General features: G+C 35.1%; 1 protein-coding gene across 1 annotated transcript in view; it reads left to right on the forward strand.

The window, feature by feature from the left end:
* Window positions 1-20,067, forward strand: part of ZFC3H1 (zinc finger C3H1-type containing) — a 53,640-nt gene extending 33,573 nt beyond the window's left edge. The window contains exons 19-35 of the mRNA XM_032347026.1: window positions 837-938; window positions 1,242-1,361; window positions 2,188-2,371; window positions 3,905-4,091; window positions 5,452-5,640; window positions 6,270-6,507; window positions 9,222-9,327; window positions 9,411-9,609; window positions 10,157-10,251; window positions 13,929-14,039; window positions 14,314-14,418; window positions 14,548-14,713; window positions 15,771-15,871; window positions 17,990-18,091; window positions 18,724-18,763; window positions 19,000-19,062; window positions 19,192-20,067. Of these exons, the coding sequence (XP_032202917.1) occupies window positions 837-938; window positions 1,242-1,361; window positions 2,188-2,371; window positions 3,905-4,091; window positions 5,452-5,640; window positions 6,270-6,507; window positions 9,222-9,327; window positions 9,411-9,609; window positions 10,157-10,251; window positions 13,929-14,039; window positions 14,314-14,418; window positions 14,548-14,713; window positions 15,771-15,871; window positions 17,990-18,091; window positions 18,724-18,763; window positions 19,000-19,062; window positions 19,192-19,329 (2,246 nt within the window). The 3' untranslated portion in view covers window positions 19,330-20,067. The remainder of the gene's footprint in view (window positions 1-836; window positions 939-1,241; window positions 1,362-2,187; window positions 2,372-3,904; window positions 4,092-5,451; window positions 5,641-6,269; window positions 6,508-9,221; window positions 9,328-9,410; window positions 9,610-10,156; window positions 10,252-13,928; window positions 14,040-14,313; window positions 14,419-14,547; window positions 14,714-15,770; window positions 15,872-17,989; window positions 18,092-18,723; window positions 18,764-18,999; window positions 19,063-19,191) is intronic.
* The last annotated feature ends 2,620 nt before the right edge of the window (window positions 20,068-22,687 follow it).

The following is a 22,687-nucleotide window of genomic DNA, read 5'->3' on the forward strand; positions in this document are numbered from 1 at the left end:
CATTTTAGGTGCTTGATAGCTGCTTTTGAGCTCAATAGCTCATTAATGGTTAAGTGCTTACCAGTAGGATAGTGCGGATAGAAGATATTCCATTGCTGTGTGAAGTTCTTTGGACAGAACTCATCTTAATAGTTCAGTTTATTTAGAGGAATATAGTAACATACTTGTTAACTATTATTTTTAATATTAATATTAATATTTAATTAAACTATTTTCTTATTTTAATAACTATTATTATTAAGTAACAATTTTATTAATGCTTTTTAAGTAGAGCCCTATTTTTATTCATTATTGTTTTAATAAATAGAGAAGGATTGGAAATTGTGGTTTCAAATTCTACAAAGAAATAAAAAAGACTTTATACACCTTGATATTATAAAAAGCATAGATTTTTATGGCATTGTAAGTAAATACTGATAAGGTTTTTTTTTAGATTTGTTACCAAATATTCAGCCTTAAACTGCAGGTATTTTAGAAGTAAAGAAATTGGTTTTTATTAAATTTAGTGTTAACCACAACCCAGAGTGATCATGAAGTCACTGAATCTATGTAGTCCTTCTCAATTTGGGACTTTAATTTTCACTTGTTTGGTTTGTTTCAGTAAATACTTTTTTTTTTGAGCCCAGCTTGGATGTATGATGTGGTAAGATTTGCCATAGTAGTTAAGGTAATGGAAGCCTTGCCTTTTAGGAGGCATATATGTTTTTGACTGGTAACATATACTTTATTTTAATTTTTAAATTACTCTTCTCTTTATATTTTTTAATTGGCTTTGTCTCTGTAATCCATGTTTTTTATGCTTTTTATAAATAAAGATAATATTCTTCTAATTTCAGAAAAATATGTTGAGAAACTTTTTGGAGTAAATAAAGATCGAATGTCAATGGACCAGATGGCTGTTCTCCTTGTTAGCAATATCAACGAGAGTAAAGGCCATAGTGAGTCTCTCTCTCTGGCGCGCGCGCATACACGCACACACAGACACACACAAGGACCGTGTAGTTTCTTTATGATAGCAAATTTTCTGATGTTATGTTTTCCAAAATAAATACACATGTGTATATATGTATGTAACATGCTCAAAGAATAGAATAACCATCTTTTTCTGTAGGGCAGAAAATACATCTGTATGTCATTTCTGACTGACAATAATTTTAGCTTGTTTTGAGTATTGTTTGGGTACCCTTTTAAGGTATAAAATCTAGTTATATCAGGTAATAATCTTCTCCTATCTACTTTAGCACCTCCATTTACAACCTACAAAGATAAAAGAAAGTGGAAGCCAAAGTTTTGGAGGAAACCTGTTTCAGAGAATAGCTTCAGTAGTGATGAGGAACAGTCTACAGGACCAATTAAGTATGGTAAGAAGTAATTTAAGGCCTTGAATCATTACATTGTGGTGTTCTATCTTTGTCTAACACAGTACTAATTTTTTGGTGTATCTGCTAGCTTGGGCTTTTTGTTTTGTTTTGTTTTGTTTTTTGTTCTGTTTTGTTTTCTTTTTTTTTTTTTTTCTTAGAACAGTGACGCCATTTGGCATTTAATGCTGTTCCTCATTGTGCAGGATTGCCCATTGCCTGGCCTGTGTCCTTGAGGGCAGGTGTAGTATTTTATTTTGTTTTTGAGTCTGTGCTTTCTAACATGCAGTGGGATCACAGAATGAATAAATAATGAACAAAGTGAATATGAATGAGTTCTGTATTGTCAAGCACATCTTATATTATTGTAAATTTGTGTTACTTATTAAAGTTTGCAAAATTTGTTCACTATTTGTGGATTTGATATCTAATAGATACATGATCCCATGAGCTTTTTTACAGTAATATAGTACTTTTTCTTTAAGTATAGTGGAATAAATTATCTTCATAAATGATAATTTTGTTTATTTTACTGTTTAGTGAATGTGAATTATTAGGTGAAGCCACTTACCTTCGAAGTAGGGAGACCATATTTCTGGTTTGCCTAGCAGAATCCTGATTTATATTTGTTATCCTGGTGTAGTTTTTGTTATCCTGGTGTAGAAGTGTCCGTTTGTAAATTATATTACAGTCTACTTTAAAACTATGAGCTGATGTGTTTATTTTGATTCTTTAGATTTTTAGATTATTTTAAAGATGAAGCCAGTTATTTTTTTCCTTTGTCTGTGGATAAGAGAAAGTATAAAGCTAATGATACTTTCCCTTCCAGCCTTCCAGCCAGAGAACCGAATAAATGTTCCAGCTTTAGATACGGTTGTCACTCCAGACGATGTTAGATACTTTACAAATGAGACTGATGACATTGCTAATTTAGAAGCAAGCGTGCTTGAAAATCCTTCTCATGTACAACTTTGGCTCAAGCTTGCATACAAGTACTTGAATCAAAATGAGGGGTAAGTCTACTTCTAAACTTTGTGTCATCTGTTGCACAATTATATTTTTATGTTTGAAGTTTGTTTCATGTATGGTAATCACGTTTCCATCATGGTATCAATGAAGTCTTTGTTTTTGACAAAGCCAGTAGCACTTTATTGTTTAAAAGCTAGTAGAAAAACTCTAAATCTTGACTGGTTTGCATGGTTCAGTGTGTGAGTAATAAATTATCCCCAGTTTTTAACTCTAGTAGGTTCTTATTTCAAAGTAGGATTAGTTAAAACAGTAAATTCTGATGGTATAAAGATTGATTATTGGTTTTTCTTTTTAAAAGGCAGGTTTTGTTAGTAGCATTTTTTTTTTTTTAAGATTTATTTATTCTTGGAGAGAGAGAGGACACATGTGTGCAAGCACACCTGAGGAAGGAGCAGAGGGAGAGGGAGAGAGAGTCCTAAGCAGACTCCGAGCTAAGCACAGAGCCCTACACAAGACTTGATCTCATGACACCAAGCTCATGACCTGAGCTGAAACCAAGAGTCAGCTACTCAACTGGCTGTGCCACGCAAGTGCCCCAGTAGTGATAGTCTCTTAAAATTATGATAAAATCACAATAGAACAACTTAAATAATATGTTAGTTTTTTTATTTAGAGATTTAAAGCTTGTATAGGAACATTAAATTCTGATGAATTGACTTTTTTTCTGTGGGTGGTATTATATGCCTTCAAATAAGGTAAATAGTAATTTTTCTCACTAACCTATTGCATTTTCTGACTCCTACTTTTTGATAGTATTAGCAGGAATAATCTTTTATTACTAGGAATAACCTTTTATTACTATGATTTAAAATTATAATTTAATCTTTGAAAAAAGGCCTTCTGAATGTCTGTCTGAAAACTTGGTATAAAAGCTTCTTCAGTAAGGCAGCATACAGAATGCTAATATATCACACATACCTGAGTATGGTGCTCGTTTAACTTGCCTTGTGTGTCATTTCCATGTGGGATAAGTTACACTGTTTTCTTTTCTGACTCACTTACTGAGTGAAGGCCAAAAGAACTGTATTATTTTATGAATAGGATCATGAGAAACAATTATCTTCTTCAAGAGATAGCAAGCTTTTGACCGTTGAAAAAACTGTTACATTGAAAGCTTTGATATTTTGTGCTGGAAGTAGCTGGCCTTGAGGGGGAATTGTTTAACTTTTCCCATTCCCAGACAAGTGTAACTCATAAAAGGTATTGCTGAACATGGACATAAAGTGCATTTGAAGTTGATAATCTAGGGTTTTATAACATTGTGTTTTTATCTGGTAAATGCTCACTGAATATCAACTTAAAAAGGAATTGTTAGGTCTGTGGGAAATTAGAACCCTTTATGGACTGATGTGATTTTAAAATCCTAATCTATTTTTGTCATAGGTGATTCTAGCTCCTCAGTAGGTTCCAATAGAAACAGAACTTTAAAATGGACTCATTACATAATATCAGCCTGATTTAAGAGTATTTTAAAACATTAAAAAAAAATGTTCTTGTTTCTTCTTTTATACATATAGGCTTTGTTCAGAGTCCTTGGATTCTGCTTTAAATGTTCTGGCTCGAGCTTTGGAAAACAACAAAGACAATCCAGAGATTTGGTGCCATTACCTCAGATTATTTTCAAAAAGAGGAACCAAGGAAGAGGTGCAGGAAATGTGTGAAACAGCTGTTGAATATGCTCCCGATTATCAGAGTTTTTGGACTGTGAGTAGAAAAGATAACATAGTTCTGTGTGTGTGTATGTGTGTGTTTATAATTCTTTGGATCATCTCTTAAGTATTGATATGTAACTTAAGTCATATGCTTAATCTGTACATAGATACAAGAATTTTTCATTGTCGCATAACCTCAAAACCACTCCTGGGTCAGGATTAAATTCAGAATAAACAAGAAGAAAATATTTAGTGAAGTAATTTTTCTTGTTAACTTTAGAACATTTTAAAACATTCTATACTTACTACTCAGAGGCAGTTTTAAAGTTTGGGCGAAAGTTAAGTGAATTGTTTCTTGTAAAGCACATGAAAAGAATTTTTTTTTTAAAGTTTCTTATTTTATATAACATTTTCATGAATGTTGAGAAACATTTTGTTTTTATTATCTGTTCTCATTACTTATGAAAATAATCTATAATCCATACTAATATTGAAGTTGCCAAGATACAAAGATTTGGTGAAAAAAATCGTTTCTTCTTTATTTTCTGAGATAATGGGGTGTTTCCTACCCATGCTTAAACATAAAATTATACTTGTAAAACAAGTATTCATTAATATCTGAATTTTTGCCAGCCAAACTCAACAACCGTAAGATTTAGCTAATCTGTTACTGTCAGATCCATCATTTACTTGCTAACTGAAATTCAGAACCGATAGATTTGGATAACATGGTATTCCTTACTGAATGAACTTGCCACTCTCTTACTCTCCTAACTCAGGTATGGAAGTGAAAGGTGCTTGATTTTTTACCTGGAGCCTTGTGCTGTAGTTAATGCCAGTGATCCTCGTAAGATTTTATAGGGTATAATGTTTTTCCTCAAAGTTGTTTGGTCTATAAAGGACCTCTTAATTTTTTAGGCTCTTTTGTTTTGCCACATATATAATTTGTATATGTTCGTACATCTAAGCAATATAAATTGTATGTGATCATAAACCTGAACTTTAGAAAATCTGTCGTGGTCTTACTGCCATTTATTTGATGATTCAAGGAAAGGAGAGATGAAATTGCTTGAGGGTTATTCTAAGAATACATCTGTATTAGTTTCAGTGGAGTCTATTTTCCAACTTGTAGAAAGGGAAATACGGGTTATAGTACTGGAAGATGTGTGTTGTGTTAAGTGGAGCTCTGTGCCCAGCATGGGGTTTGAACTCATGACCCCAAAATCAAGAGTCTCATGCTCTACGGACTGAGGCACCAGACAGATGCCCCAGGAAGATGGGTTTATACATATTTATAATTATCCTTCTTGCAGAAATTGAAGATTTAATAAAACATTTAATGAAATATGGAAAATCTGTAGCTTTATAGTTTATTTTTATGAAATATAATTATATGAAACCTCTTTGGGCAGTTTCTCCACCTAGAAAGCACCTTTGAAGAAAAGGATTACGTATGTGAAAGAATGGTGGAGTTTCTGATGGGAGCAGCCAAGCGGGAAGCATCAGATATTCTGTCCTTTCAGCTCTTAGAGGCCCTCTTGTTTAGAGTTCAGCTCCACATATTTACTGGAAGATGCCAGAGTGCACTTGCAGTTTTACAGGTAAACATTTGTTACGGCGTTTAGTTATACTTTAAGAGCTTTGTAGAGGTCTAAAACACTATAGGTTAGCATTGTTTAATAAGAACCCAGACTTCAGATTTGAATCCTTGTTTTGCCATTTACTAGTAAGTTGGGTCAGTTTATGACAGTTTTTCATTTGCTTAGTGGACATAATGCGTTTTTAAGAGTGTTCATGAGGTTTAAATGAAAATAACATATGAAAAGTACCCACCAGAATAAACTTCAATATTTAGACATATGGGAAAATAATTAATCTATACTGAAAATTTCCTCTGAGGGTATCGGGGCCTTTTTTGGTTTGTTCGTTTCACTCTTTTCTTTTTATCTTACTAGATTTTGAATGTCAAGACACTTAAAAAATGTACAAATAAGTTGAATTTTTTTCACAAATTTTATTATAAATCTTAGCACAGTAAAAATCTGGTATTGACATGTCGAGTTTTTTTTAATTAAAAAAATTGTTGACTGTCACTATTTTGACTTAGGTATTTAAGAAGCACTCCAAAGAAGTAGGAAGTTTGTATTCTTCTTTGCCTTCACATTTGAATCTTAGGAGAAATAGGAGTCATTATTTTTAAAAAGACAGATTATTTTTTCATTTTACCTAGAATGCTTTGAAATCAGCTAATAGTGGAATAGTAGCTGAATACCTTAAAACAAGTGATCGATGTTTGGCATGGCTGGCCTACGTACATCTTATTGAATTCAACGTTCTCCCTTCAAAATTTTATGATCCATCTAATGCCAATCCTTCAAGAATCGTTAACACAGAATCATTCGTAATGCCATGGCAAGCAGTTCAAGATGTCAAGACTAATCCTGACATGTTGTTAGCAGTTTTTGAAGGTAAGTGTAGATGTTTATAAGTTATTTAGAACATCAGCTTATCCCTTACTGTGAGTCTTCATAATTAAATGAAACAGATCTGTATGTATATATTGCAAGTTGTAGTTTGACACATTATTATGTAAGTGCTTGGAAGATTAAGGATCAAAAAAGATGATGATTAGGAATTGAGCCATATAAGTTATTAGACATTTGGCATATATGAAAGCCAGGAACTGTGCTACATTACATAATTTTTCTGATTATGGTAAAAGATACTTGCTAAATATGTAGGTAATAGAGATTCTATATAGGTTTAATGAGTTGATTAAATTAGAGAATGAGGTAGTTTTTTTAAAGCAGTGTATCAAGCTGAACATTAAAAGATTATATCTTTTTTTTTTTTTTTTTTGTCAGATAGAGAGAGAGAGCGAGCACAGGCAGACAGAGTGGGAGGCAGAGTCAGAGGGAGAAGCAGGCTCCCTGCGGAGCAAGGAGCCTGATGTGGGACTCCATCCCAGGACGCTGGGATCATGACCTGAGCCGAAGGCAGCTGCCTAACCAACTGAGCCACCCAGGCGTCCCTATATCTTATCTTTTCTAATAACTAGAAAACAGGAAGGTGTAAAGCCTATTTTCTCTTTGTAGGAAGTATATAGCCTATTCAGAAGATAAAATCTATACATTTGATATAATTATTAAATTATGAGATCATGTAACTGTATTGGTATATAGTCTAAATTCTGTGCTTACAGAAGAAGCAAAGATCTGTTATTTATAGAATTATATTGTACAGGTCATAAATTCAAAGGAAAGAGGTTATTGTAGGTTGGCATGATGAAGGAATTCTTCATAGAAGAATTAGGACTTGGAGCTGGACTTTGAAGCTTGACTCTAATGTGACATATATGGCTTGCTTAAAGATGGAATCCTTGTCTTACTTACATCTGTATGTCCCAAGGACCTATAATGTCTGGCAGCATACTAAGTGCTTAGTAAATACGTATTGAATAAACCAGTGAAGAAAGGAAGGAAAAGAAGGATATTCCTGGTAGAGGAGCTAAGTAAACAAAAAGCAACATAGAAATTGGTATAGTGGACTTGAAGGGAGATTAGGAGAAGGGAGAGTTCTTACCAAAGTCAGAGTTTATGCTGGAGAATAGTAGGAATTAAGCTTGTTAAGTAGAATGATACCAGATTTTCAAGAACTTTGTAAGTGTGGTAGACTTGTTGATGGTGGTTCTTGAAGAAAGGGAGAATGTGCGGAAGAGGAATGATCGCAAAGGTATGAAAACAGCCAGAAGCTGATGGCCAAAAGTGAAGCACAAAAAAAGTAACCAGGAAAGAGGGACTATTTATTGGAGCTATTTGGAGTTTATCACATAGAGATGTGGGGACTGATTAAATGTCAGGGAAGAAGAGAAGAAATAGTCAAAGATGATTTCAGGGTTTTGAGACTTGGAGAAAGAAAGTGTATGGATAGAACACAAGTAAATTTGGGAAGATTGATTTTGGTAGTAGGAGTAGTATTTGTGGTAATTGGTCATCCAAGTGGAAATGCTTGTTTGCAGAGGAGATAAGTAGACCTTGGACCTTAAGTGGGTGATTATGGATAGAGAAATGATTTGAAAATTACTAACATAGGGAGTTATTGTATTAAAAAATGCTTTACAGTTTTTAATATGCTTTTGCAAGAAATCATTCCATAGTTGAAGCAGTGAGATATTTTCTCTGAGGTGTAACAGGCATTTAAGAATATAGCAGTAAGAAGTTGAAAGAGAGGAGTCAATGAATGAGACCAAGAGGACATGAAGAAGAAGAACATTATCAAATGCTAGTCAAATAAATGGAGAGCTGGGCCTTTAAGTTTATTTAGATGATTTTTATAAGTGAACGTCAGAAGTGCAGTTTCAGAATGACATTCACTTTTAAACTCTAAATCTGGGCAATCTTGATACCACTGAGCAAGGAGAACATGGTGGCAGTTGTTTGGTGAAACAGTGGCCCACTTTCTGAGATGCAGAGTGGGGATTTTACAAGGGGAAAAGAGTGTTTTTTTTTTTTTTTTTTTTTTTAAAAGATTATTTATTTATTTATTTATTTGACAGAGAGAGAGAGAGAGAGGTCACAGGTAGACAGAGAGGCAGGCAGAGAGAGAGAGGGAAGCAGGCTTCCGGCTGAGCAGAGAGCCCGATGCGGGACTCGATCGCAGGACCCCAAGATCATGACCTGAGCCGAAGGCAGCGGCTTAACCCACTGAGCCACCCAGGTGCCCGGAAAAGAGTGTTTTGAAGGAGTATTGAAAGATCTAGTTTAAGGGGAGACATTTAAATGGCTGTAGAACAGAAAGCAGGGCCTCTTGAATTGGATGAAAGAAAGATGAAGAGAAATCATTGATTTTCTTTTTTGAGATCATTTTTAAGGCATTTAGGTAAATGCAGAGACACTTTTTAAGTGAAAATGTTGATCCATGCGAGAGCTTACATAGCATGGTTTTATTACTGGGAATGTGAAGGTAAGAGATGAATTTTAGGGAGTTTGGAGATACCTGAAAATACCTCCTTCGGGTAATAAGTAAGTTCAGTAAAGATAGAGTTCAATAAAGGTAGTAAGATGATAGTCAGGCAAAAGGAAAGGGTAGGCCACCATATTTCATTGGTCTCTTAGAATTGAAATAACATAGTCACATAATTCGTTTTATGTTTGATTTTTGTTATTGTGATGTTTTTCGATAGATGCCGTGAAAGCTTGCACAGATGAGAGCCTTACTGTTGAGGAGAGAGTAGAGGTCTGCGTTCCACTTTACACAAACATGATTGCTCTGCACCAGCTTCTAGAGAGGTAAAACTTAATCGGCAAGCAGTTAACCTTGTGTTAAAAATGATTTTTACTCATGTGTTTAGACCTGCTTTTTTCTTACTAAGGTACGAGGCTGCAGTGGAGCTTTGTAAATGTTTATTGGAAACCTGTCCCATGAACTGCCAATTGTTGGAAGCCCTTGTTGCTTTATATTTGCAAACAAATCAGCATGATAAAGCCAGGGCAGTGTGGCTTACTGCATTTGAAAGAAATCCTCAGAATGCAGAGGTTTTTTATCATATGTGCAAATTCTTCATCTTACAGGTAAAAAGCCTCATAATTCTTAAATATTTTTTTTGTGTTTCACATTTTCTTATTCATTCTTCACGATGTTTCAGACATCAGCCTCTCTAGGAAGCTTTTCCTAGTCTTTTTCCCTTTGGAGACTGTGTTAGGTATTCCTTCTGTCTTTGCTAGAAATACTCTGTGCATAGTTCTACCATTGTACTTATTCTGTGGCTTCGTAGTTTTATTTGTAGCTGCTTTATATACTGTAATAACGACTTTGTGAGGGCTAGGACCATGTCTTAATCAGATTGAGAGCCCCCAACAAACCTAGCACCAGCGCTAAACATGTAATAGAAGCTTATTAGACAGTTGTTAGATGTGGCATATTGGGTGTTAAACTGTTTAATGGTTGATTGGATTTAATTGGAGATCAGAATATAGAAGTTATCTCTACCCCCATCTATTAGAGAAACTTAATTTAATCAGTAGGGGGCAGTTAAGGGCTTTTTCCTCCCTTGAAAGATTTAATTTAAACATTGTAAGTCACATTAATGTGTATCCTTCATTTCTCTTTTTGAAATAGAATCAAGGAGATAATCTTCTTCCATTTTTGCGGAAATTTATTGCATCCTTCTTTAAACCTGGGTTTGAGAAGTATAGTAACTTGGATCTGTTTCGGTAAGTTTGTTGAACTCTTGACTTTTTTTTTTAAAGATTTTGTTTATTTATTTGACAGAGAAAGACACAGCGAGAAAGGGAACACAGCAGGGGGAGTGGGAGAGGGAGAAGCAGGCTTCCTGCCAAGAGGGAGCTTGATGTGGGGCTCGATCCTAAGACCCTGGGATCATGACCTGAGCTGAGGGCAGACGCCCAATGACTGAGCCACCCAGGCACCCCTGAACTCTTGATTTTATAGAAGAAAGGGACAGTATAGTTTAGTGGAAAGATTATAGATTTCTTTTTTTTTTTTTTTTTTTGTGGGAGGATTACATTTTAGACTAACGTAAAAAAAATACTTGAAAACTCTTATAGAACTGTTATGAGGGCAGTAGAACTGAATAAAAACAGAGAAAAGATGTAATATGCTTTGCATTCTTTGGATTAAAGGCACTGACAAAGGAAGAAGGCTTGTATTAACATCATGGTGACTCATTCTGCTTTTAATTCATTTGTTATTGTTAATTTTAGCACTTAATACTATAGCAATGAATTATCTGAGACAATCTCAAGTAAGTTTTGAAAAAAATGAATTTTAATTTGATTGTTGACCTCAAAGTGATGTAAATAATACACGTTTTACCTTTTTTAAGTCTGAAGAGAACCACTCTAGCCTCTGAAATACAGAGTGAGAAGTTTTCAAGCAGTCTTTTCTGGGCATCATTTTCTCAGTAACTTATGTAAAGCTCTGTGTTTACTGCCTTTGTTTGGTTGTGAGTTCTTACTCTAACCAGAGAACAACAATAAGAGGCCACAGAAAGTCGTAAAGAATTATTTGGGGGTGGGGGGGGAGGGTTCTCTTTCCTTCTTCCCATCTTCCTGTAGGCATCAGCAAACTTTTTCACTTAAGGGCCAGATAGTAAATCTTTCAGGCTTGCAAGCCATATGGTCTATCACTGACCATCACCTATGCTGTTTCAGGAAGAAAGTAGCCAGAGACAACATATAAATGAATGAGCATGGCTGTATTCTAATAAAACCTTATTTATTCAAAACAAAACAAAAAAAAACCCCACAAACCTTATTTATAAAAATAGGCATAGTCTGCTGATTCCAGGTAAAACAGCATCAAAAGGAAAATACTTTATCATTACATACTTTACTTTTTTATGTTAGGAAGAACTAGGAGAAGGAAGGCCCTGGGGCACCTGGGTGACTGTGGCTCAAGTCATGACCCTGGAGGGGATTGAGCCCCGCCTCAGGTTCCCTAAGTTTCCCTGCTCTGTGGGCATTCTGCCTCTCCCTCTGTTCCTCCCCCTGCTGATGCTCTTTCTTGGTGGTTGATTCTCTCTCAAATAAGTAAATAAAATCTTTTTTTTAAAATTAAAGAAAAAAAAAAAAAAGAATGGCCTAGGCTGAATATCTCCCAAAAATTTTTACTGTAGAAAATAGTACAGATAACATTTTGGTTTTATATATGCAAGTCTAATATTTAGAAATAGTTTTCTTAATTTAGGTGCTCACTCAGCCTACCCCACAGTGTAGCAGTATTACATAAAAACAGAAGTAATTCACATTTTGTTAATTTGGTAATCCATCTACCCTAGAATATTTTACGAACATTCCAGTTTTAGTTTAGATTCGGCAAAAGTTGGAGTCACTGTTTTTTCCTAGACTTGAGTCTTTATGTCTGTCCTTAATGATAACCAGTTTATTGACATAGTGATTTTAGTACTGTTTCTGAAATTCTTTCTGCTCTCTAACATCTTGGTTAATACCTTAAAGTTAATTACAAAAGAACAATTTAAAATACAGATTAATGGAGAAGAATTAAAACTGTTCTATAAGAAACTTAGAGATTGTTTAGTTTCCCCATGCTGACTTTGTCCATGTTTAAATTAGAGTGTTTTAATGTCCCAAACTTAGGCACAGGACAGATCCAAAGCTGACCTTTTTACAGACTTTGCTGGTTCTGATCATCCCTTGGGCATGGAGATAATTGGTTTAGCTTAAAAGATGCTGCCAGTGTCTACTGTGGTAGCTAATCAAAGATCTTCAGATCTTCTGGATGTCAGCTTAATGAAGCAGACTAAATAACTGTCAGTCAGAATTTGGAAATGGGGTGCTTCCATATAATCTTCTCATTGTTTACTAAGTCACTGCTTTATGCAGATTTTCATGGGAATAGTCATAATTCACAGTGTACTAAGAGCTGACAAAAATAGAGTCTCTTGTGCTTAGTTTATTTAGACAATACTGAAGACCTTATTCATACAGAGTGTGCTTTTTCTGTTAATTTAGGAAATATTTTTTGAGTCAGTTATTGGAAAATGAGAATGGCGATAGGTGAGAGAGTTTTTAGCATTGTCATATTTCTTACTGATACATATTTTTTAAAAAAATTTATAAATACAGCCAAAGTTTATTAATGGTGCTGGTCAGTGCTCTTACTAGGGTTAAAAAAAAATTTTTTTTCAACTTCATAAGTAGAAACTGTAAAGCAAGATGCTTAGAACCTTGAATTGGATTCTGTCATTTCCCGTGTAACATTTACTTTAAGGACAGAGAGGAGGAGAGGTGTATGGGTGTGTCAGTGGTTAGACCGTCTGACTCTGGGTTGTGAGACGGAGTCCTGTGATAAGCTCTACATGTAGGGTAGAGTCTGCTTCTCTCCCTCCCTCTACGGTTCCTCCTTGCCACCTTGCATTCTCTCTCTGTCAAATAAATAAATATATCTTTAAAAAAAAGAAAAACTAGATAAGGTAATTTTCATGCATCTCAAGTCATTTCGAATTTTAGTAGATAGCTACAGAAGTTAACTTTGGGATTTTTTTCATTTTACTGAAGTTAGCCTAGGGATGGAGTCCTTCATTGATTAGATTTGAAGTCATCTCTTACATCATTTTGCAGGTGACAAATCTAGTATCTTTAGAAGTTAAGTGATTAGCTCATGGTTCCTGCAGATGTTAGTAAATGCTGTACACACAAAATCAGATACATTAGGGAGAAATCTTAATTAGTAAGAGTCAAATAGATTTCTTTACTGATTGACTTCATAGAGCCTTTAATATCCTATTAAATATCCTGCTGTGGCTTTTTAAGAGAGGGCTGTAATTTTCAGTATTTCTCAATCTTACTTGATCATGGACCTCTTCTGACAAGTGCCTGTGGACCAGTATGTTACAGAATATACTTCGATATCATATCTAAAATGAAAACTATCATGGTATGTATGTGTATGTATGTATTTGAGAAAGATTGTTTTCAGATGTCAAGTTTCATCAAGCTCTTAAAGAACATTTTTTTTTTTTTTTTTTTTTTTTGGTGAGAAAGTATAGATGTTGTGGGGAAGTTTTAGAGACATGGTAATCCCATTTGGTGTTCTCTGTTTTTAATTAGATTTAATTAGATGATTATGGGGTTTGTTTAATTTGGGGGATAGAATAAATTCATTTTTGAAAAGGAGTTACTTATGTAGGTATAAAATAATAGATTGTGTGATGCTAGAGATGTGACCAAAGCAGTATGGTATACATGTGAACACAGTCTCAAGACTCAAAATATTTAAAAAAACATTTAAGTTGAAGCAGAGGTGTTTTTGTTTTGTTTTGTTTTTGTTTTTCTTAAGTATTAGTAATCCATGTGTGCATAGACATAATTTCAAACAGAGGGGGTTTCTTGTTTTGTTTTGTTTTCAGGTATCTTTTAAATATACCAGGACCACTTGACATTCCAGCCCGTTTATGTAAAGGGAATTTTGATGATGAGATGTTCAACTACCAAGTTCCTTATTTGTGGCTGATTTACTGGTGAGACATTATATGCTGTGGAGAGAAATACTGCATATTAGACTTGTATTTATTATTTATTACTGAGTTACACTATATTAAAACTAATTTGATCTTAAAGTCATTGAAGCAAAATTGAAGGGATGCTAAGGTTTATACATTATTAAAGAAGAAACCTCAAAAGAAGGATTCCATTGTAGTAATACCTGTAATGTTTAAAATAATACTTTGTCATTCTTTTACCTAATTGAATTGAGCTGTAGACATACAATGTTTTCCTTCATTTTTTAAACAGCCTTTGTCATCCTCTTCAATCAAGTATTAAAGAGACAGTGGAGGCATATGAGGCAGCATTAGGGGTGGCCATGAGATCTGATATAGTGCAGAAGATTTGGATGGAGTAAGTTTAGTTCCTCTTAATAAGAATGGGATTTGGGAATAAAGGGATATGGTGGGGAAAGGGGTGATCAGCTTTCGGAGAAAAACACTGCCTTAATTATTCTAAATTACAATATTTTTCTTTTGGCAGTTATCTTGTCTTTGCCAATAATAGAGCTGCTGGATCCAGAAACAAAGTCCAAGAATTCAAATTTTTTACTGATTTAGTGAATAGATGTTTGGTTACAGTCCCTGCCCGATACCCCATTCCTTTTAGCAGTGCTGATTACTGGTCCAACTATGAATTTCATAATAGGGTAAGAACTTAAAATTTTTTTCTTTTGATATTTGCAAAAGAAAGGGACTTCAAAAATGACAGCAAAACTATTTTTTATATCAAGAGAGCTTTTCTTAGGACCACTTTTGTAGCATCTAATGTTATTCTTGACTGTGTTTCCTACTTAGGACTTAAATCTAGGAACAGAACCCTTTAAGTTAAGATAAAATGTGCATATTGATTATTGTATTTAAGAACATTTAACGTTAAGTAGAATTGAAGAGATGTTAAGGTTTAAGACATATTAAAGAAGAAAGATCAAAAGAAGTAATTATAGTATCAGTAATGTTTTTCTTGATTAGTTGGAAATTTTACTCAATGAAAAATTCCATAATGTACAGTGTAGCTACTTCTTTTGGTTACTGTTTTTTCAGGTGAATATTAGCTATACACTGAAATTACACAGTTTAGATGTTTAATAGTAGAATATGACTAATGTATTTATAAGGTTATTTTCTTACAGGAAGGGAAGCACAGGTTTGGTTTTGTTTATTTTCAGAGACACTTTTCATTCAGTGCGGTGCAGGCTAAGAGCTCCAATTAAAGCTCCATGTAGACTAAAACATAAATGTGTTTTATTTTCTTTTTTGGTGGGATGGTTTTGTTGCATTTGGGATAACCAATTATGCTTTGTACTTCTATGCCATTCTTTATCCCAGGATCTCAAACCACATTATGGACATTAAGTCATTTACACACGGGCATTCCATGAGCAAGATGTGGCAGGTATTATTAGTCTTATGACTTGCCCAGCTATACAGCAAGTAAAGGTAGACTCAGGAATGTAAACCCGGACTCCTGGCTTCTTGCCAGTGTTCTCAGTCCATGGCTGTCATCACTAGATCATATTACCTAATTCATATTTGGAAAGTCACTAATATAATTAATGGTAGGAACTGTAACTCACAGCATCATACATTGTTATAATTTATACATTCATGTCTTAAAGACCATTTTGGTTTTCTCATTAAAACACATAGGTAATTGGATTTCACATTTTGTTGCATTCATTTCCCCCCCCACCCCAACCTTTACAGGTTATTTTCTTTTATTTGAGCTGTGTTCCAAAGACTCAGCATTCCAAAACCTTGGAACGGTTTTGCTCAATTATGCCAACTAATTCTGGACTTGCACTGAGGTAAGAAAAAATAAAATTATTTTTGGTCTCAGCCTACTAGTATATAGCTCCTCATATAAAATTATTCTTAAACTTGATAAGATTTGTCTGTTCTTTAGCCTTTTCTCATTGATACATACTGCTTCAGTTTCAGAGTTGTTGAGCAATATACAGCTGTTCATGTAAGAGTATAAATATCTGGTCACTTTAGAAAACTGCAGGTTACGGGCGATTCACAGACCTGTACCCCTGGGGGTAAAAATATATTATATGTTTATAAAAATTAAAAAATTTTTAAAAAAAAAGAAAAGAAAACTGCAGGTTATAAGGGGCATGTAATTCAAGTAGAGTTCATCTGCATTCACTAAGCACACACTATCTGTCCTTGGCACATGCATTATAAGCAATGATCATGTTTTATATAGCAAAGGAGTGTTACTTAAAAGGTTTATGCAGTGTTCATGGAGATAGCAGCTAACTATTTATATTTTGGTTACTATGACTTGTTTTCATGTAGATCAGTCACGCTCGAGTATTATTATGCATCAGAGTCTCCTGGGATGCCCATTTAAAATACAGATACCTGGGGGCACCTGGCTGGCTCAGTTGGTAGAGTGTGTGACTCTTGATCCTCAGAGATAAGAGTTTAAGCCCTATGTTGGGCATTGACCCTACTTTAAATGTCAGTTTATTAATTAAATAAAATACAGATTCCTGAGCTTGAACCCTCAAATATATTTGAGAAACACTTATTTAGGGATTTCATACATTGAATTAGAGGGAGATTTCTGAGCATTTCTTTGCTCTGACAGAGTAAACTTACTCTCACCTTCAAGAATTGAGCATTTTAATTCAAAACAGTACCCTCCATGCTAATGCTTTGGCTTCTAATTGTGCAGTCACTACCACTGCATCAGTTGTGTCTTATGTTTCTAAGTTTGTTTTGTGGATCATAAGGTACCTAAAATACAAGTATTTCCTTGTGTTCTATTTATATTCTGCTTAGCATGTATGTGGGAAAATGGTATGAGATTGAAAAAATGGAAAGGCTTAAGGCTATGGCAAGAATAGTGTTTCATAATAAAAATTCTTAGTAAGCATTCCAGTCTGCAGAAGCTAATGTGGAAATTTCTATTACAGAGCATCACCTTTGGGGCCCCTGGGTGGTGGCTTAGTTAAACATCTACCTTTGGCTCAGGTCATGATCTCAGGGTCCTGGGATTGAGCCCTGTGAGCAGGGAGTCTACTTCTTCCTCTCCCTCTGCCCCTCCCCTGGCTCGTGCCCTAGCATGCTCTCTCCCTGTCAAGTAAATAAATAAAATCTTTTTTTTTTTTAAGATTTTATTTATTTATTTGACAAACAGAGATTACAAGTAAGCAGAGAGGCAGGCAGAGAGAGAGGAGGAAGCAGGCTCCCTGCTGAGCAGAGAGCCCAATGTGGGGCTCGATCCCAGAACTCTGAAATCATGACCTGAGCCGAAGGCGGAGGCTTTAACCCACTAAGCCACCCAGGCGCCCCAATAAATAAAATCTTTAAAAATAAATAAATAAAGCATCACTTTTGGTAAAACATGAAAACCTGAAAATGTCGTATTTTGACTATTATGACTAGGATGGGCATTTAGGAATACAAGTTGTTTAATTGTTGGTTTTGATGGTATAGCTCTCCTTCTGTGTTCTGATAGTTATTTCCTTGTGGTCATTCTTCTCTTTTTCTCCCCCCCCTCCCCAGAACAGAGAACTTAATAATTAGTGTGCTTACATTTTAACCCAAGAAACATTTCATATTTACTCTGTTTAATAAAGAAAAATACAAGGAAATTGTATTAACATATCAAGTCATTATTTTCAAAAATTTGTGCGGTGGGAAGCACATGGAGTGAATGCTTTAATGGGAATATACGGACCTATTTTAGTTTGTCGAATGTGGCATGGGCCTTGACTGGGCATCTTGATAGTTTGCCTATTCCTGTCCCAGGGCAGTTTTTGTAAGAGGCATTCTACAGTCTCTTTCTGAATGAACTTGAGGGAATTAAACTGTTCAAAACTTAAACCTCAGCAGACATTCTGCTCATAGAGCACATTTGGGGTTCCCTACACTTGCAATGCTTTGTTCATTTTCCTGAATGTACTTTGCAGGCTACTTCAACATGAATGGGAAGAAAGCAATGTTCAGATTCTGAAACTTCAAGCCAAGATGTTTACATATAATATTCCAACATGCCTGGCCACCTGGAAAATGTAATGCAGCAATCATGTACATGTTTTTATAGCTTTTGCTTTTATTTGTAAGGTTTGCTCCAGACAGGTAAATCTGAAATGACATCTGTTTTTTTTTCCTGGACAGATCTCTACTCTAATTTAGATTTATTTTTGGCACTTGCTGAGCTTTTCTCCTGAGAGTAAGGGCATGCTCATTAACAGTTGCTTCTAAAAGCAGAGTGGATGAAGTTTTAATTTTTTTGAAGCAGAACATTTAGATAACAGTATTGTTATCAAACAAATCATTATGCACATTTTAAGACCATCTTTTTTCTTAAATGCGGGGGTTTTCCCCCTCTTATAGTCTGATGTACTCTTTCTTTTAAAGGTATTATTAGTGTCAGGTGTTTTTACTAGTAATTATGAGTATTTTTCATGAACGTTATCTATGTTCAAAACACTGGTCTGCTTAATTCTTGTAAAGTTGATAAAAATTGTTGAATTTTTCTTTTCACTATAGGTTACCCTCCTTGGAAGTTTAGCCTGTTACTTTCAGGAAGTTTTGTACTCAGATTCCCACAGTCAGTATTCTGCCAGTGGTAGTATCTCATTTCATTCAAAGATATATAAATTTTTCTTTTCCCTTTTCTATATTCCTTTTTTCTTCTTAGAGCCATTGCTGCTGAGATTGTTCTAAAGGGACAAAGAGAGGTAAGCTATGATTGATTTATCAGATGGGTCATTTTATTTTTAAGCTGTTCGGCCCCTTTTGTTGACTTCTCAGTTTGAAAGGATTAAAACAAAAACATTTACATGCTAAGAACCTAAATGTTTGGAAACTTGAAAACCTGTTTTGTATATTATGAGGTCCCAGTTAAATAATTAGGATTATAAAGGTGTTTTTCATCATGTTTCCTGATGGAATTGTGTATATATCTATCTTATAGGTCCACCGTTTATATCAGAGAGCCTTACAGAAGTTACCTCTTTGTGCATCACTGTGGAAAGATGTAATGCTTTTTATCTTTTATTTCATCTTGAAGTTTTCCTATAAATTTTCTGCATGTGCCATATCCATTGATGTGGTGATGCTCAAAATCTAGCTAAGTCTTACTTCTGTGCTTCCCTGTCTTTTACAGCAACTCTTGTTTGAAGCATCAGAAGGAGGTAAAACTGATAACCTGAGAAAACTAGTTTCCAAGTGCCAAGAGATTGGAGTCAGCCTAAATGAGCTCTTAAATTTAAACAGTTACAAAACAGAAAGCAAGAATCACTGAACACTGGGTGCAGTCAGTTCTAAGTCCTTATAATAATTGCCAAAATTATTTGAATGATCCTTCAAGATTAGGCTGATCCCTGGCTAAGGTCTGCGTAAGGCAGACAAGCATTACTGATCATATCAAGTCCCCTACAATATACTATTCTCAAAACCGGAAGCAATGAACATGACCCTCTTCGGTTGGATAAATGAACTTCCTGTTTGGCCTACTTCTGGGCCCTGCCAGATTCTCATAACATCATGTACGTAAGTATAGTTCCTCAAAGTGACTGACATTTATTTTAATTTTGCTTTGTTTTTGTTTTTATTTTTTACTTTTCCCCTTTCTTTACGTTGTGCTATTCCTGATTCACTTGACACTCTCTGATGCCTGAGAGATTCTTGTTTGGGATTTAATTTCCAGGGCTGTGTTTACAGTAAAATGCAGGCAGTCCCTTTTAGTTCTTCTTTAAACCTTTTGAGATTCTTCATTTCAGGATTTAAAACTTAAGCAGTCCATCTTAAGGAAAGTGTAACTGCCATGGCCACAAGTCTGCTAGTTGCACTTGAATGCTCTAACAGGGTTGTTAATTGCCCTTTCTACGTTCTGGACTCCTTGCCGAGACTGTTTAACTTGAAGATTAAAGAAACTATTGCAAATGCCAGTGCATCAGAACCTAAGAGTGGTCAAATATTATGTGCAATTTTTTTGTAAAGAAATTTTAATTTATAATAAAGTTTAACAGTTTAAAGAACAGTTAATATTTGAACTGCTTTGTATTGAAATACTACTTTGTAGTATTAAAATTGTTTATAAACAAAATATTTTTAATATAAGTTAACTTTCTAAAAAATGTTGCTGTCTTTATTCACTTTTCACACTGTGGTGGGAAAGGGTTGAAGTAGGAAATCTGGATTTTCACTAACTATATCCTAACCTGCTTTCCTATAAAAACAGTCTTGTGACTTTTTCATTCATGACAGGATAGGTTCTATTCTGTTTTAAGGACAGTGAACACATAGATTTGCATTACTATTTCCTCATTCTCAAGACCCAGTGTTTAGAAAGTATTTCCCAATTGTAGTTTGAATGATTTGTTTAGTGACAGGCTTTCTTATATTCACTATCAGTGTGACCAAATACAAAGAAGACCTTGCACTTTTTTTTTTCTTTTTTTTTTTTTTTCTCGTCTCTAGTCCATGGTTTGCACTTGGTAGAAAATTGGTTAATCACACACACACACACACACACACACACACACACACACTTCCACAAATCTGTTGTTATAGCCACAATTCAGTCTAACTGTTTGAGGCAGAGCAGCAACCCCCTTGAAATAGCAGGCAAATTTGTACATCTTGTACATTTGTATAATGCTTAGTCAAAATAAAACCATGTTTTGAGGCCCCACTGTGTGCCAACCAGATGGTGCATATTTGGCGAGTTAGTTCTGTTGGGTACAGTCAGGAACGAAACCCACTTGTCTAGTGTTTTTCATTAAATCAAAAAGAGGCTGATTGATTTTTCTCTACAACCAAAGAAAGTTGGGTAGAAGATTATATTCTTCCATTTTATGCATTTAACTATTTAACCTTGAAAGCTTTTCCTGCTCTAATATTTGAAAGCCATTGTTAGGTGATTAGAAAAATTTTTCCAGTCTCTTCCCACATAGGGTAACAGCTTCGATGTTAGTAGCTGAAGTATCTCAATAGTTTTTTGTGTTTTTTTTTTTTTATTGAGACAGTGCTGATTTTTGAACTTTTGTATATTCTTAAACTATCATTTGTGGCATTAACAACTCATCAGCAATAACTTTTACATCTTTTTTAAAAAGAATACTTTACGGGTACCTGGGTGACTCAGTTGGTTAAGCATCTTCCTTCAGCTCAGGTCATGATCTCCAGGTTCTGGGATTGAGCCCTGTGTTGGGCTTCCTGCTCAGTGGGGAGTCTGCTTCTCCCTCTCCCTCTTTTCTTCCCCCCTGCTCATGCTTAGTCTCTTTCTCTGTCTCTCTCTGTCTAAAAAAGAAAAAGAAAAGTATACTTTGGGGGCACCTGGGTAGCTCAGTCAGTCGAGTGACCAACTCTTGATTTTGGCGCAGGTCATGATCTCAGGATCATTGTATCAAGCCCTGTGTCAGGCTCTGCCGTGGGCCAATAGCCTGCTTATTATTCTCTTTATCCCTCTCCTTTTGCCCCTCTCTATCTAACTTTCTCTCCCTGGGGGGCGGGAGTGGTGGTGAAGAACGCTTTGGTGCATCACATCTAAGGTCCCCCCATGCAGGCTATACACTATAACAACTCCAGGGGTCACCATCACATATTGTGCTTAGTCATGCAGGCAGAGGACCTAGCATATGTTAGTTGTTATACTTAAAATCAAGAAGCTTGGGGTGCCTAGCTGGCTCAGTCAATAGAGCATGCTTGATCTCAGGGTTGTGAGTTTAATCCCCACTTTGGGGGTGGAATTTACTTTAAAAAAATAAAAGTATTTTACATAAATAAATCAGGAAGCTGTTATATAGAAATTCTGTTCCTTTTAAGATACCCTCTTATGTCACCCAACCTGTCATCTTACAAATCCACTTCAACCTCAAAAAAAAAAAAAAAGGTAAGCACTGCTTATAGGTGAGGTATATGTATATGTTTTGGTCATCCTTCCATATTCATTTTTATCTGTTTAAGTGCTTTCAACATAAAATAATTAGAATATTAAAACTTGGGGTTAAAGTTGATGAAGGTTCTGTGGTAGGATAAATATATTTAAGATGCTGTATGACTTAAAGTCTTTGGGCAGAGAAGTGGCATACAGTGAGGAAGTTAGTCATTGAGGACTGCAGTTCTTTGCACTTCCTTACTCTCACCGGGGGTGGGAGTGGGAGCAAAATACAAAAGAGGGATTTTAGACTTTGGGGTTTTATCTCTGGTAAAGAAAGTGGTGGGGCATATTGCGGTATATTTTTATGTGTTTTCCTTCATTTTAGAGAACAGCTTAATATTTCTATTTGCCTTTTAACGGAAAGTGGACCTTGTAACATTGTTGTCACTGGATTATCTAAGGCGGTTTGCTTTCAATTAAAGGGCATATAAACCTACATCATAAAGCAAGCAAGAATCTCCAGGTGCAACATCTAAGAGCTAAAGGCACTAAGCAGACAAGCAGAAGGTGATTAAGACTGACAACAAATGTAGGGAGACTTTATTGAAGATTGTAGTTCAAATATTTATTTTTCAAGGTTGTTGAAAATGTAGGAACATGTGGCTATAATACAAAGCAGGGCCACTCTTCTTGCTTAAAGTTGTCATGTGTTCACAGATAAATCACAATTTCCTTAGTCCGCATCCATATCTGTGTGTTCACATCAGTGTGAGGGAAA

Source organism: Mustela erminea, chromosome 6 (genome assembly GCF_009829155.1).
Source record: "Mustela erminea isolate mMusErm1 chromosome 6, mMusErm1.Pri, whole genome shotgun sequence".
Lineage (NCBI taxonomy): Eukaryota > Metazoa > Chordata > Mammalia > Carnivora > Mustelidae > Mustela > Mustela erminea.